This window comes from Centroberyx gerrardi, chromosome 14 (genome assembly GCF_048128805.1).
Source record: "Centroberyx gerrardi isolate f3 chromosome 14, fCenGer3.hap1.cur.20231027, whole genome shotgun sequence".
Classification (NCBI taxonomy): Eukaryota; Metazoa; Chordata; class Actinopteri; order Beryciformes; family Berycidae; genus Centroberyx; species Centroberyx gerrardi.
In genome coordinates this window covers 26365574-26382569 of record NC_136010.1, presented here as the reverse complement: position 1 = coordinate 26382569, position 16996 = coordinate 26365574, and the positions used below count along the sequence as shown (strand labels likewise).

Below are 16996 nucleotides of genomic sequence, written 5' to 3'. Positions count from 1 at the left end.
AGTAAAACTACTTTGGTTAAGGTGAGGATTGTGAGGATTTTAAACTTTGACTGAAAGCAGAAAACTTGTCATGAATTTGGTTTTGAACCCAGGTCGTTGAAGGTAAATATCTCCACCCCTCCGCCCTGTTACTTTCCACCACACTATTTCAATTTGAAACTACTTCCTGTTTCTAGTCGTGTCTCCTCCACATAATCCTTTCCTGGTGGGGAAACGCATTTCTCTCACTTATCCTGCACAGAGCATGTGTTTGTGTGTCTTTTTATGACTGTCAAAATGTCCTCTCTGTATGTAGCCTAGTTTCTTAAACTATGGGTCAGACTAAAAATGAGAATACCTCTACATGACAAGAAAAGCTAAATGTTTTCATTTAGTCTGAGACTAAACTGATTTGTGTCCTAGGGTGGCAAAATCCAATGACCGTGGCAGGGCAGAATGAAAGCTAAAGAAAATAACTGAGTTACAGTTACTGACACATTGACGTAGAAAAACAGTATTGCATTTTATTTTCTTGGTGCTTAACAGTTCATCTGTGTGATTTGCAGAGAAAAAAAACATCAGAAATAAGACAAAGACAAGGTGGACTGGGAGTGTTTTTAGGATACTCCAATACTGCCACCTAGTGGTGTTACTGAGCTACAGTATTAAGTTTTTATTTACAGTGAACCAGCTTCTCTTTAACTTTTGTAAGCCAAGATCAGGGGTGCCAACTCACGAAACTCTAAGCAATGGCAAAGTCCCTGCATGTGATATCATTTCCAAATCCACTAAACGTCACGGGACAAAGTGGAGCAATGACTGATGACTGACAAGAAGATACTTTGTGGTCAATGTCACCACAAAGTGGAACAGTTAGGAACAGTTAAAGGGACGGCAGTCTGTGAAACCTAGTTGCAAAGGGTTCCCACACACAACACTTTTTTATATTTCTCAGTTCGGCATGAAATAAAATTTCCATTTTAAATCCTTTTCTAACGCTGTGTGTGGGAAATCTTTTCCACTTTGTATCATGACTTTACCCATTGCACCAGCGACCTTCTTTTTTTTACTTGCTCCTCTATAGTCTGTAAAATCTGCCTCACCCTACCTATTAACCCACGTAAAAGAATTTCATTAGTCTGGGTTTCAATAGAGAGTTTTAGTGTCCCATGATGGTCTTAATGCTGTTTCAGGCTTTTCCACTCTGACAAGAATAAAATACTGATTGAAGCACTGAATCCTTAAAACTTTTGGGGTATGAAAACTGTCCAATATAAAGATGCTGGATATTAGCAAAAAAGGGTCAGTTATTGGCAGCTTCGATCTAAAAATATCGGTATCTGTCGACCTTCAAAACCTCAGTCGGGGCAGTTGGGGTGGGAGGGCTCTGGTTGAGTTTCTCTCCATTCAGCATCATGCAGTCAGGACAGAGACTCTGTGGAAGCTCCTGGTGACGGCGGAGGGGCTGCTGCTGTGCGAGAGACTGGCCATCAGTAGTTTAGTCCCAGGCGAGGCGGCCATGATGGAGACCTTCTTCTCTATGCTGTGGCCTGGCTGCAGCAAGAGCGTCCTGCGAGGGACAGAAGAGAAATGTGAAATAATTTTGCAATACCCCTCTAGACACACACACACACACACACACACACACAGGTTATCACCAGGGGGGGGCATCCAACCATAAGGAAAAGACAGATTCAAACTCTTCCAAAGCCAAAGTCAAACATTCATAGAATAAGTTTGCAAAGAATTGACTGCACATTTTGTCCAGTAGACTCAAATTGAAGAGGAAGAGAAAAAGAAGCGGAAAAGAGGAGAAGAAGATGAAGTCTTTCTCCATGCCTGAGGAGAGGGCTACTAAGTATGTATGTATGTGATGAAGAAACCCGCACATAGGCCTGTACTGAAAAATTCCACTATGATAATGCGCTCCAGTGCAAAAAGGTAAGAAAAATTGACGTTATGTCCATTTTAAAAGATAAAGCATGGACTGTTATTGCCTTCTCTGCTTTGTCAGTGATTAAAAAAAAAAAGAAAAGAGCATCTCTGCTCTTGTTGTGCCTCCACTTTATGCATGCAATCCCTGCATGCTGTTGTAGTGAGGAATTTAAGCATTGTCTGTGTGACTTAACTGTTGAAAGGGAGAAAATAGAGGTGAAGACTGAAGGTGAGAGGGAGATAGGAACAAGAGAAAGACAGAGACAAAGATGGAGAGAGACAAGACAAAGAGTGGGGAAAAGATAGAGGAGATACAGTTACAAGACGACAGAAGCCATAGTTAATATGACATTAACATCTGCCATTTGGTGGAGGCGTTCATCCAAAGCTGGTTACAGCACCATGAGCGCACACTCTTTTAACATGGGCAGCCACATGGGAATTGAACCCCTAACCCTGGCTGTGCTAGTGCCTTGCTCTGCCCTCTGAACCACAAAACCATGTAGAGATGCAACAATGTTCTGTTCCAGCAGTTGTAAAAACATCAACATGCCTGACGACATTCCCAGACCACATTCCTCAGATACTTAGACCACAAAACACGTTTCATTCACTGCTCAAATGCAAAGCAGTGTCTGACAGTGTTGGAATGTGACCGGGGGACACGGTTGTCTCTCAAGTTTTTAATACCTGACTGTGGTCTTCAGCCAAATTCATTCAGAGAGGAGACAATTCACTCTTTTACACCTGGACACTATGAAACCTTGTGGTAAAAGTCATTTCCTACAAAGTAAAAGTTGTATTATTGTGAAAATGTACCCTTAACTATAAATCCTCACCTGCTATTTTATGCAAATGAGTATGGTGATGTCACACGACTGGAAATCAAACGTGTGGGTTTTTCCCCTATTAGTTTCCATGGTGCAATACAGTGATGTACAATGACATATATAGCTAAATATTTTCTTATCATAAGACAACACATAAACCCTAACCCTCTTTGTATGCATGCAACATGCTATAAGCTATGTTTGCTAATGGGATCAGTTACTAAAGGTTAATTATAGCAATCCAAATAGCCTAATGCTACTGTCTTCTCCATAGAAGAGATGAAGGCCGATCATCCAGCGAGCCAGAGAGCTGAGATCACATTCAAACAAACTGATAATTGATTAGATCTATATGTCACTGCCACAAAGGCACTGTGGGACTGGACACAATCTGGACTTGTTTGACCTTATCAGAGGACAATCAAAGGATAAATCCTGATCTGTGTCAGATTAAGCCAAACCCACATAACATTATCAACACAGTCTCAACAAGTTGGTATGACTACACTCTCACTTTCTCTTTGATTCTGTATTAGGTCTATTTTTATTAATTTTATTTCTCCTTATCATTTTGCTGTGTGATATCGTTTTTCTCCTTGTTAAGTTTTGTTGCTATATCATTTCTGTTATCCAATTCAATACTTTGTGATCTTGTTTATGATTTTATGTGTGTAAATAAAAAAAGCAAAGCAATAACAGATGTAACAGGTGGTGCAAATAGTTCCCAAAACCCATAGAAACCAACTTTAGTAACCAGTACTGTGTTTTTCTCCACCACTACCTGCTTTTTATGAACAGACTAGACTATAACACACTAAAATAGAATATTAAAATCACAGAATACAATACAATACAATGCAATACAATATACTTACTCAATGTGGAATTTGTTTCTTATCAATGCACATTTCTTATACTGCCACTATAAGCAGATCTGTAGCAGACATACCTGGTCTGGTGTTTGCCCTCTAACAAGCCAGATCCTTCCACAGTCAGCACAGCTCCACTCAGAGCCTTGGCAAAGGTGTTGGTGAAGGATACCTGGACTGTGTACTCCTTCCTCATCTGGACACTGTCCCCTCCTTGGAGCTGTGGGACAACCACAGTTAAAGGAAAACAGAGTTTTTGAGAGATTGTCCTATTGATGATGGGAACACAGACACCAAAATCATCCATGTGTCCCCAGTAGATCTTTGGCTTTGGTGCTCCATGCTAGCACTTTAGCATACACTATGTTGAGTGACAGTAGGCTCCATGCTAACATGTTAGCATACACAATGTTGAGTGATAGATATAAAAAGACAGATAGACAAACTGACATACAGGCAGGCAGTCATTCAGACTTATTGTACAACGAGGATAAAAGAAAAATTGTACATCCCACTAAAGTATAGATGCTCATCAGAAATAAAGACTTAAGTGGAAAAGTATAATCTCTGCCCACCATGTGAGTGGTGGTGATATATGTACACCATAGGAGCATTTATAAAGGGTGCAGACTCCATTTTTACAAAACTACAATTAAGATCATCAAACCAGTGTCACATTCGTTCGATTTCTGTTCAGATCAGAGCTATACCTTCATTAAATGTCTTCTGGCAGCTATTACAATGGTATATGAAATCCATTTTGGATTGGATGCACTTTCATTATAAGCTGAATGGTCTGAGACACTAGTGAAAATGCCATGCCAAATTGTTAATTCCTTATTAATGCAGTTCAAATCAATTATATTGACCTCAAGTCAAGGTGATTATGATCCAGATGTTCAGCTGGGCTGTACGGATCAACACACGGTGAAACATTTGATCAAAGGAGTGTAGCTATGTTTTCCTGACCATCCACCCAAAAGTGGATATAATTTTCTGTTCAAAAAGCGCTCAAAAAGCCCTCCAAATCTCCCCTTTTGACAAGACCTACAGTTAGGAGTTACAGTATATACCTGTTTTACTTCTCTTAGTGTGGCATTCCTGCTTTATTAGATCTGTTTCAGAGGAAAGTGCTCCACGCTCCATGCTCCTCTGATGTGAATTTTGGCCTCTCCTTTCCAATGACAAAAACTTCAAGATTGAATTTGGACTCACTTTGGCTAGGTATGGAGAGTGCCCATACCGATGCTCATGAAAGTGACGAGAAAGATGGAGAAGAGACAGAAAGGAAGACATTGCCACATAAGTCATGGACCAGATTCAAACCCGTGACTTTAAGAGCGCAGGGTATCGTGGTTTAGCCTGCTAAGCCCTCAGGAAGCTGTAGTATGTGCTGTACCTCTATGGTTATCTGTGGTGAGATGATGTTGAACTCCTCTGTAGCCAGGACTCTCTCCTTGGTCCTCACATCCTTTATCACTACTGCCACGTTCACAATGTCCTCGCCTGCCAGGACGGACTCGTATTCAGAGGGAGGGATGGCGTGGTGGAGCGTCAAAACTGCAGCAGAGAAGAGAAAGGATGAGGAAGAATTGATGTGAGAACAAGCCGAGTCAGATAGAAGTTGCAATCGACTGACGTGGGTTTCTGAAGGAGGAGCTGCTACTTGATCCTGTAGACTTCCTGCAATTGAGCTAAGCTAACCATTCCCATACCTTCAAACTGCATGCAGAGACATATATATGGCATCCATGAGTTCGTCTGACTCTGAGTAAGTAGGAAAAATAACTAAATCCCCCAAAAACCGAACTATCCCTTTAAAATCATTGGTCCCCCCCCCAAAATAACAATGGGCCTCAGCCTGGCCCCCTCATTTAAAATGGTCTAGAGCCACCACTGCTGTGGAGTGGGGAAGGAATGAGAAATCACATCATTACATAATTTACACTTTAGGCATTTAGGGTTACCAACTTCTGATGAGACGTCCCCCCCCCCTCACCTTCACCCGGCTGTATGTGCAGCTCTCTGTGCGTCTTCCAGAAGCACTCCTGTGGGCTGCTGCAGTACTGTTTGAGCTGAGCGTTGAGGTGTTCCACCAGCACCCTGCGGTGGCTCGCCCGGTTCGTGACGGTCACACACACGCAGATGTTCTCACCCGCCGACGGCACCCTCTCTATCTGTAGGGACACCTCCAAATTGGGTGCCACTCCTCCTGGAGAAGAAAGGGCTATGACAAAAATTGAAAAAGCTTCTAAAAAATCATGGCAATAAAGACATGAACGTCTCTGTTCACACAAAAAATGAGACTGAAGATGAGATTTCCTCTTACACTGCTACAAATATCTTCCTATCAGAGATGTGTATTTCAAATAGATGTCAGATAAACAGATAACGAAAAGATTGCATTTGTTTCAGGTGAAGAGGGAGAGAACAAGGGTGAGAGAGAGCGAGCGAGAGATAAAGAAAGAGAGAGAGGGGGATGAGAAGAGGAGATACAGTACTAAAATGTGGCATTTGAAAGCATTTTTAGTGCCACACCTGTATTAATGAATATGAAAGCTTACCTCTTTCACTTCTCAATGGGCTGAATGAAATGTCAGGATGTGAGGAAGCTGCCATTGCTGTTATGGAAGTGAGAGTGATTTAGTCATGAAAAAAACAATGGCATCAAATTAAATTCAAACAAATTAAATGTCAAAACGCTCAATAGAGAAGCAAAATGCTTATTTTTTCCACTGAGATAACAAAAAACTCCATTAATTACTTGCATCGGAATGTCCGCACAGTAACTTTCATCCCCAGTTCTCCTCTCTCTGTCTTTCTTTCTCTACCTCTGCCTTCCTCTCTCTCTCTGCATATTAAAATGCAAAATAACTTCCATTTTAAACTGTGTGTGTGTATATATTTATGTTTGCATGGGGAAAAGAGGGTAAAGATGCTCTCTTACATAGAGACTGAGTTTTGCACATTCTGTGTTGTGCATTGACTGCAGCTGTTGCATGGCCTTCTGAAAAAAGAAAAGAAAAAAATACATCAGACATTTGGAAAATATCTTATACAGTAGGCATTCAGATTCTTACTGCCTCTACATAACATTTTACATTTTAGACTATTTATGCCGTTATCCACATTGATTATTTTGTGAATCTTTACATAAACCTCAGTAAATCTCTCTTTCCCTGGTAAGCTTTATGGACAGAAGACTCCCTCTTACTCCTCTTATAAGCCTGCGTCAGGTTCTCTGGTCTATCTGAGCCGATGCTCTTGGTGTAGATCAGCTGTCCCACCCACTGGGTGTCCACCGTCCTCCCCACCACCAGGCCATCGCGCATGATCAGCCGGACGACGTCGGCGTCCACGGAGGCGTAGACGAACGAGGTGTCGTACGGGACGCCCAGGCAGCCTCGCTGGATGGCGACCACCGGGCAAGGGCCGCAGCAGAATATCCCTGCAGAGAGAGAGAGAGACTATGTGATAGGCAAGTGTTTTGGCTACTAGCTCGCAAGCTACAATTGAGAGAGGTCAAACTTAAATAGTCTGAGAGAGACTCTGTTTACAAATTGCTATCCCTTAAAACTTGCGTTCTCAATACTGAGATACTAGATACTGAGTCATCCGTAGCCCAACGGAGCCGACGGCCAATGACTTCCGGCAGAGCCAATGGAACAAGCATATGTGAATTGTGTACGAGGCGTCAGGTAGCATGTAAATACAAATGAATGACAGCGGCATCTTGAGGCCGGTCAGGCTTGGTACCCACCTGCACTCTTCTCCTGGGGAGTCGGGTCCACTACCTGCCAGCCGTCAAACCCCGGACCCAGGTCTGGTCTCCTCATCCAGCACTCCACCCACACATGGAAGTTCCTGAAAGAAGACACACAGGCATAGACACACACACACACACACACACACACACTAAGCAAATGTATCAGAACGCACATGCATGCACGCACACAGGAATTGATACACATGAAAACACACTTGCATGTAACCAAAAACACAAATTTGCACAAAAACACACTCACAGGACACACACACACACACTTACCATGCAAATGCAACACACATGGACATACACAAACACATGCAAGCAGACACAGATATGCACACACACACACACACACACAAAGGTCTATTCATCTCTATATGCCATAGTTCAAACCATCTAAATCTAAGTTAATGTTACCTTTGACAAGAATGTATTTTATTGAAAGTTTCAAATAATCAATATGGGGCTACAAAATGTAAAATTCTATTCTATTCAAATATGAGTTGTGAAATCATCTCGATAGCTATGGAAAAGATTAACCATTATCTTTCTGGTTTGTGAGCAAGGAATGTAGCAGGGGTTCAGCGAGGAGACCAACCAGATGCTGTCCCTTGACAGGCTGACTTTCTCACATTTCTCCCCTCTGGTGGAGTAAATCTCTTCAATTTTCAGGTTCCCATTGGTGTCATGGGCTGCGTTGAAAACCGTCACCACTCTGGAAGGGATCCCCAACACTCTCATCACTGGGAAAAAAGATTTTGTCTTTAACACTAGAAGGACCAGGCTTCTGAAACATGCACTACAGCCAAGGTTAGGCCTGCATAGTGAAAATACAAATGACACAACTGAATTAGCAATGCCTATTTCTGGACCCATGATCATTTTTTAATGAAGGAGAATAAATGATCCAGTAATTTGCTCATATAATTGGGATATAGACAAAAGCGCCAAAAGATAGCAAAACATAAATTGCCAAAAACTAGTTAAGTAAATATGATTTACTGTGTCTAAGATAAATACAGAAGTCATTTCATAGTGAATTCAGTGCACTGAGGCTTTTTGGAAAACCAGCGTAAAATGTTAAGAACATAATTGGGTAGCTTTTGGAGCTAATATAGATGGATAATGTTGCTTTCTGCAGGCATGAGGCACTGTTAACTGGGATTAAACCAGTAGATAATAGAGTCACACTAAAAGGATCCAAAGTATAGTGAAAAATATAAAAATGTTTTCCAAGTTCTCAGAACAAAAACTAAACAAACACTATTTATCTTATCCTACAGACACTACCAAGACAGTTCACAGTCACACAAAACCTCTTTAAGTATGTTATAGAAGTTTAAGTATGTTATAGACTTCACTGTATATTTATAAAGACAACATTACAGTTACTAGTTATGTCTTATCCAGGGTGACTCGAAGTGATCTGGTAAGGTTCCAGTGTTCCAAGAAAGACAGACATGGCTAATGGTGGAAATGGGTGGTCGCGGATATCAAACCTGTGACCTTTCAGGTTAGGGAGGGTCTTTGGGTGGCAGGGTGACAAAACCACCATGAATGGAAAAATAAGTCATTGTCGTTTCTATTTCATATTTTTACTTTGACTGGGAATTTCTTCGTCAAGTTCGCCAGTTGGCTAACCGCGGTTAAACAGTTTAGCTAACTGCTAACCTAGCTGTAGTTCTTTGGCTCCGGTGAAAGTGGCCCAGTAGTTACCCATGATATTTCAAATATTTGGGAGAAATTAATATTATCTTGTCACCCATATACTCTCACTCACATGCCGACCTCCCGCGTTTACTTTCAACATGTCTTTCCACAAAGCAAAGTCTCGACATGTCACCGTAACGTTACCTGTGCAGAGGACGGAGGCGAACACCCAGCACTGTCCGTAGCGCACCGGGCAGCAGCTGGAGGACAGCCAGCGGTGGAGGATGTCCGCGCTGCCGCTCCACTCTGTGGGCCGGACCCCGCCTCTGTAGCTGCCCTCCCACCTGCCCTCCAGCAGCCCCAGGTCATCATTACTGTTCACCTGGGACAGACAGGAGAGAGACGTTACGACCATTCTTTCTGTCTGTCTGTCTGTCTGTCTTTCTTTCTTTCTTTCTTTCTTTCTTTTCTTTCTTTCTTTCTGTCAATATCCATTTATCACTTTTTAAAATGCACTTTTAATGTGATGAACTTTTATGAATTGTCCTTGCCCTTGAGTTTCTTGCTTTGCTTTTATGTTTTCTGCTTTACTGATGTTGTTGCTTGGTTTCCTTTGTTTTATTTACGGTATTTGCTCCTTTGTACAGCACTTTGTGACTATTTTTTTTTTATCACATCGTCACTGCTTTGTCACTTTGTGAAAGATTATTAGTAGTAGTATTACTTAAATGTATTAGTATTATTCTTTGTGTGAGGGAGAGCAAAAGGAACAAAAGAGACATAAAGACAGGGAACGACAAATTTGTGTGCATGTATGTGTGTGTGTGTGTCTGTGTGTGTGTGTGTGTGTGTGTGTGTGTGTTCTGCCCTCACCATAGCGCACACCACCCTGCTGAGGTAGACAGGGTCTGCTCGGCGAACGTAGTCTTTCTGCTTGTCTCTGAGATGCTGTGGGCTGACCTGCAGCAGCTTCAGACAGGCCTCTAGGACGCCCGGCTCGTACTGCACACGCACACACACACACACGCACGCGCGCACACACACACATACACACATACACACACACACACACAAGTTTCACATAGCGATCATGCTTTATCTACTGCTGATATTGCTATGATTATGCATTCACAGTGGTGTCATCCATGCAGTCTGACCCACCTGACCAAATGACCAGGGCCGTTTACAGATGTTCAGATGTGTGCCCATGTACACCAACCCCAAATCACTCTTGACATACTCCTGTATTTGGACATCCAGGGGCATGTACACTGCATCATCTGAAAGGCATTGGCAGGGTTGTGGAATAGCAGATTACAACAGGATGATAGCAATCTAATGATCAGACTCTGGTAACTGTAATCTGTTGAAACGCTGTAATCAAATTACAAATCCTTTAAAAAACATAGGTGACTCCATGTTGGATTACTTTTATAATAACATTTTCTTTAGTGTAAAAAGGCATTTTGTTTATGAGACTATAGACTCAAGTCAGACTCAAGTCAATTTTGATTGCTCGATACTTGACTTGATGCATGAAGAGAAGACTTGAGACTTGACTTGACTTGGGTTCTGGTGACTTGGGACTTGACTTTGACTTGTACTTTGATGACTTGAAAAGGTTTCTAAAGTCTTGACTTGAGATCTTGTGTTTGTGTAAATGACTTAGATTGAAAGTGATGAGATTTGTTCCAGCAGACGACTGAATTTAAATTCTGTTTTCTGAATTTGTATGAAATGATTGAATTTATTGAAGTTGAAACTGATTATAGAAATCAAACTCATGATGCTCTTACCTAGTTTCTATCATATCAAAACCATATTGCATTGAAAAGTCCTAAATATGTAGTTTTCTTTAAGATATTAAATTGATACTGGACTCTTGATTTGTTCTGACTTGACTTTGTAATCTACATTTAGACTTGAGACTTGACTTGAGACTTGAGCCTCAAGACTTGAGACTGACTTAGGACACGTACCCTTCAGCCAAGGGTTGCAGAGCAGCACGAAGCTGCCCACTGCGTAGCTCCGTTTGTCCCATGCGGTCTCTATGTGGACCAGCAGGTCGTAGAGAGCCACCGAGGACAGAGCGGGGGAGCAGAGGTGGACGGTGACCGACTGACGGTGCATGTCTCCTGGGTAGATCTGGGCCGTCCACCTCAGGGAGTCAGACATCTCTCCGAAGAAATGGACCGGGATCCTCTCCGATAGACCGCCTGTACGGTGAGAGGAATCGCTGGAGGTTTATTTAATCCTGTTGTACGTATACAAGATGAGCAACTGTTGGCCACTGAAAACGTTGTGGGTTAAGTATCTTGCTTTACTTTATTAGTTAAGGAGGGAGAGGAAAGCAACATGCATTCACTTCCATTTTCCTGACCGATTCAAGGTTTCAAACAGACAACCTTCAATTACATTAGTTAGTTACAACCTTCATTACCTGTCCTGTCCTGTCCTGTGCTGTCCTGTGTTGTCCTGTCCTGTGTTGTCCTGCCCTGTCCTGTCCTGTCCTGTCCTGTACTGTGTTGTCCTGTGTTGTCCTGTGTGGTTCTGTTCTACTCTGTTCGCTCCCTTTCTGTTGAACTCTGTTCTGTCCTTTTCTACTATTCCATTCACTTATTTTTATTCACTTCTGTTTGCTTGTTTGGCTTTTCCGCCCTGCAGGAATACGACCTGGTGGCTCAGTTGGCTAGTGGCCTTGGACCTTTGTCACATGTCATCTCTCTGTCTCATGTCTTTCCTGTCTTTTTACTATATTACTGTCCAATAAAGCAAAAAATAAAAGAATACAATTCTGGGGGAAACACTGAATTCTGTTTTTTTTTTGCCATGAAAATGATCAAATTTAAAGATATTGAGTATCAGCACAAAATATCATCTATCAGCCACCTAGCTTCAGTACCTAGCCAAACCTCCAAGACCAAGTCCTCAGAGTGGGGGTTCCACGCCCGGCTGCGGAACAGCAGGGTGAGCTTGAACGGTTTCCCGCGTCGCACCACCAGGTGCCGGCCGCTGAGCCCCAGTGTCTCGTGGGAAACGTGGTTTTCGTGGACCTCGAGGTTGACATACTTCAGTCGGCAATGGTCATTATCTGTGCCTGGAAGAAAAAAAACAACAAAAAAAACAGATGTCTTGTTATGCAGACCTGCGCCCACCTGAATCTAAATACTGTAGGCTTTTCTGTATTCAAACCCAGGATGCTGGTGGCTTTTATTTTGACATCAGGTACATGTGCAGACTGAATAGTAGGATCGCCTGCTGCTGTTGGGGAATACAGAATGGATATCCAGGATACTTGATTTTAGAAGGCTGCAATCCTCTAACCCTACTTTTATAAATGGGGAGCCAATACAATCTGTTACAGATTACAAGTACCTTGGTATTGTGCTCGACCATAAGCTTAAATGGGACCTGTGGACTGACCTCATAAGTACTAAGACACAACAAAGAATGTACTTTCTAAAGAAATTGCTATCTTTTAATGTCCACAACAAAATGCTCCAAATGTTTTACTGTGCTTTTATTGAAAGTGTTTTAACCTTCTGCATCATCTGCTGGTTTGGCAATGCTACTGAGGCACAGAAAAAGACTGTCAGAAAAACTGTAACAACGGCCAGTAAACTGTTAGGGATTACGTTACCAAGTATGGAATGTATCTACAGAGATAGAACGCTGAAGAAGGTAAACAACATTGTGGGTGACCAGAGGCACCCCCTTGCCTCCTCATTTGAATTGTTGCCATCTGGGCGACGATATTGCCCCCCTCTATTCACTAAAAATAGATCCAAGTTTTAATTTGTTCCACAAGACATTACATTTTTAAACAGGTAATGCACCAGCACCTTATCCCCCATGCACTTTGGCCACTCCTTCCTGGTCACAAAAGATGTCCAGCTGGTCTGGCCCGTCCCCCTCCTCCTCCTGGTATGTGTATGGGTATATGTACGAGTATATCTATTATGTCTACGAGTATGTCTATTGATGACTTTGTATGTTTATTTGTGACTATTGTGATATGGGTATGTTCGAGGATGTCTACTGGTGACTTTGTGATGTTGTGATGAAATGCCTTGTGATTTTGCTGCAAACCAATTTCCCCACGGGGACAAATAAAAGTATCTATCTATCTATCTATCTATCTATCAACACAACAAGTGTGTGTGTGTGTTGGGCAGAATAGAATAGAATTGAATCGAATAGAATAGGTCTCTATTGTCCACAAAAGGCAGAAAACTGGCTTTTGCCTCTCCTGAGATACAACACTGACACATCAACACACAACATATAATGTATATTACACACATTAAAACATAGGATATGGAGTAAAGGTCTCATATCCACATTGCATGTTTAACACCTGTGCTGCCTGCTATGACAGATCATCGTGGGACCTCTCTGTCACATACCTGCACCAGACCATCCTCACATTCTTGCATAATTATGGCCACATACTTTGCAAACTTGCTATTTACAATCGTAACTCCTGTCTGTGTAGATTTATTAGCATGTTCCAGTGAGGAAAAAACACTCATGTTGTGAATCAGTTGTAGAAGAAACGCAGAAATCCTTAAGTAAAAGTAGAAGTATCCAGATAGAAAAGTTAAAGTACTCAGTTTAAAACTCAACTAAAGGGGAATTACACTCAATTTAAGAATGCATGTGTTATTCCCCTGATAGAGAATGAATTGGGGAAGATGGTAGATGGGACAGGTGTGCAGAGCTGACAATACTAGAGAATAGAGGCTCAAACAATCTGTGGGTCCATCCAATCATTCTCCCATTCATTGTCTACGGAGCAGGACAGGTGCTACACACCTTTCCCATGTCTTTTCTCTGCTGTGAGAGACAGCAGTGGACTCACCGGCGATGTTGTGTCTCGTATGTTGCATGCAGTCCATGGTCTGACAGCGAGTGCCGCAGGTGGCCGAAGGAATGAGAGAGACTCCACCTCCCCACCGATAGAGATCTCACTTTCTTTCTCTTCCTCTCTGCTGCTCTCCCAACATGTTTTCACGATGTACTGCACACTGTGGGCCGTAGCTGCAAGCCGAGCTCTAACACCAGTCGTTTCTTTAACAATTATTAAGCCAGTGGAGCTGACAGCGGCCTGGGGAGCTGCAGCAGGTGACAGGTGGAATCTGCCTGTATGTTAACACAAGGGTTCTGCACCTTTTTTGTTTCAGTGCTGGTTAGAATCGATTTTAACACCAGTTTGACCCCCAAATTAAACATGAAAAGTGAATAATAATCAATAACTAGAAGAAGACAATACAGAAGGTATATTTAATGGAGAAACAAGCCTTTAACAAAAGGTGGGATCTGGGAAAAAAATAACTTTACTCAAGAGGGAAGAAAGGAGGGAAAGGTAGGGGGAAAAATCCTGCATCACAAATGTACTTTTTTAATTGAATGACAAATAATGATGGAATGCCTGAAAGGAATTCAAACATTTGTTTTCATCAAATGGCAATTATTGTTGATTTTTTTCTTTCTTCCTCCTTTTTTTTTCCTGCTTGTCTTTTTCTTTATTTACATTTTTAATTCATTAGATGTAATGAAAACGAAAATTAAATGTGTAAATGTGGTCCTTTTTTTCTTCTTACTCTTTCTTTTTTACTGTATGCAAATGCATGTAAAATTAAAAAAAATAATTGTGTCTATAGACAAATGAATTGAATATGGAACATTTTTAAAAAGAATCAAACTCATATCAATTATGAGGATAGGGACTTTTGAGAAAAAAAGCGACATATCTTCATGTTTCTCTGAGAATATAATTGATTAGTTTTATGTGGGTGGTTGTTTGGTTTACGATGATCACCAGCTGGAGGTCATTACATCACTGCTGATAAAGTTACCGCCATAAGATTTAGAAGTGATGAAAACAGCTGCCAAAGACTCTGTAACTAAAATTCCATTTCACAGACTATGGCTCCCCCTAGCAGCACATATGAGACTGTATTTATTTCTATGTCATCTAACAGAGTAGTCCCAGGTAATTAGTGATTGACTTTAAATGTATTTTTTCTAGTTATTTCTGCCAATTTTAATCCCCAGGTCCCAATGATGATGCTAACACTTATGACAATGAAGATTTAACTATTACAATAAGGACCATCTCATAACTTCTTGGTCTAACTGATAAATCACTCTACTTGCATTCAAATGCTGTGGCTCTCTTACTGAATTACAATCATCTTTTAATCAATTATGGCAAATTAATGTGAGTGGCAAAATGGAATCCTCGTCATTTTGGTGTTGCAAACTCATAATCAGTTTCTAGTGTAAAGAATAATCACCTTTGCATTACAGGAAGAACAGAAGGCGTGCCACTAATGGATCAAATCAAAATAGTTACTTTTTATTTCTGTCAAAGGAAATTTGATACAAAAGGGCATACTGGGTACAAACTTTTTCTCATTTACCCAGTATGTAGCGACAAAAATAAAGTGTGTAATAATGGTGGAGAAAAGGAAAGTACTTAAAGATTATGTGATTGATTGTTAAGTTGCTGGATAAGCCCTAGTTTCCCTTAAAAGCACTTTGAACAGCGTTTGAGTCAGGGTCGGTGTCAATTCACTTCCACTTCTGTTACATTATAGTGAATTGGGAATGCAGTTCAATAATTTAATTTCCTATCACTTGCCAACAGATTGACAAGTGTTTTGTGTCAAATGTATGCCCCTACTGAAAAAGACAACTTTGTATAAAACATGAATACATATCTTTTGCAGTCGTTTTAACTGAAGGTTGATTCCAACCCTGGTGTGAACATGATTTTGGAGTCTGTCAAAACACACTGTAGATCAACTAGGTAATTGCTCTGAGTTAAACAAACCTCTTCAAACGAAACACTTCAAAAACCACACAAAAAAAAAAAAAACACACCCGGAAACATTTCACACACACACTCACCATGACCAAACAAAAATCCTGATTTGAGTATTAATCAACACTTTTTTTCCTCCTCAATAAGGCACTGCATTTGTCCTGCAGAAAACAAAAAAAAAACAGTCGTGACGCAAGTTTCATGATAGTGATGAGATAAAATGGACATCTCACATTCAGCGAAGCAACGTCGATTAGTTCAGCTGCCGGTGAAAGTCAAACCAAAGGCCGAGACAGACGGAAGAAAATATTATTTTCGATACATTTTCAGGGTTATATGGGTTATAAACTAAGCCTGACACTGATGTGCCTCAGAACACTGCTATCAGTTTAAAGCCTTGTATGTCTTCAGATGGAAGGCCATGTATTTTTAAAATTACATTGAATTTTGAGTTTTCCTATTAACCACAGGGTCATGACCCTTGGCCAGAGCATAAAGGATTAAGCAAGCTTTTAATTCCAGACTAGAAGATGGAAAAAACCTGTAGTTACAAGTTCTCACACAGAGTGATAGCCAGAGGCACCCTAAGCCTCGACCACAGTACATGTGAAACCTTACATGAGCAATGCTGCCTGCAATATGGATGAGGTTCAGCAAATCAGCTGGGAAAAATCGATGTAAGTTCAAAAGTCAGTCTAAATTAGAAATGTAATCAAAAGATATCTGTAATAATTTCATCTTATTGGCAGAATTACCCATTCCAAAGATTGCACATGTATAATGGCAGATGATAGAACAGAGAGATACATTTTCCATAATGACAAAAACAAAAACATGGCAAAATTAAATGCACTACAAATAATGGGAAAGGGTCATTTACAAAAGAAATACTTGTGGTTAACTTTACACCATTACATGACACATTTATCGTTGCATGATTTGTTTGGATCTGTGACTATTATGGGAACAGACCACTTTCACATGGTGTAAAATTCCCTCCCTGCCAGAAAATGGCTGAAAAAATTTGTACCTTTTTTTTTTTCTATCAACACCCTTTTAAATAAATACAAAGTTCAAAAATACAAAATGTCTCTCTCTCCCTCTCACACACACACACACACACACACACACACAC

General features: G+C 41.0%; 1 protein-coding gene across 1 annotated transcript; it reads right to left on the bottom strand.

The window, feature by feature from the left end:
* Positions 1-504: 504 nt before the first annotated feature.
* Positions 505-13937, bottom strand: LOC139921026 (protein-glutamine gamma-glutamyltransferase 2-like). The gene is made up of 14 exons (XM_071911168.2): positions 13894-13937; positions 11935-12129; positions 11012-11248; positions 10194-10312; positions 9906-10034; positions 9237-9414; positions 7981-8125; positions 7374-7477; positions 6828-7061; positions 6561-6620; positions 5613-5840; positions 5013-5173; positions 3694-3833; positions 505-1549 (listed from the first exon to the last, which is right to left on the bottom strand). The coding sequence occupies exons 1-14, from the start codon at positions 13928-13930 to the stop codon at positions 1393-1395; spliced, it is 2124 nt and encodes a 707-aa protein (XP_071767269.2). The 5' UTR covers positions 13931-13937; the 3' UTR covers positions 505-1392.
* Between the last annotated feature and the right edge of the window lie 3059 nt (positions 13938-16996).

Bases quoted from the DNA above. Each gene is read 5' to 3' on its own strand.
- LOC139921026 (XM_071911168.2), bottom strand. From the start codon at position 13,930: ATGGACTGCATGCAACATACGAGACACAACATCGCCG. The intron at 11,249-11,934 runs GTACTGAAGCTA...CTCACCGTACAG, and splicing joins GGTCTTGGAGGTTTGGCTAG to GCGGTCTATCGGAGAGGATC. The intron at 3,834-5,012 runs GTACAGCACATA...GTTGTCCCACAG, and splicing joins CACCACAGATAACCATAGAG to CTCCAAGGAGGGGACAGTGT.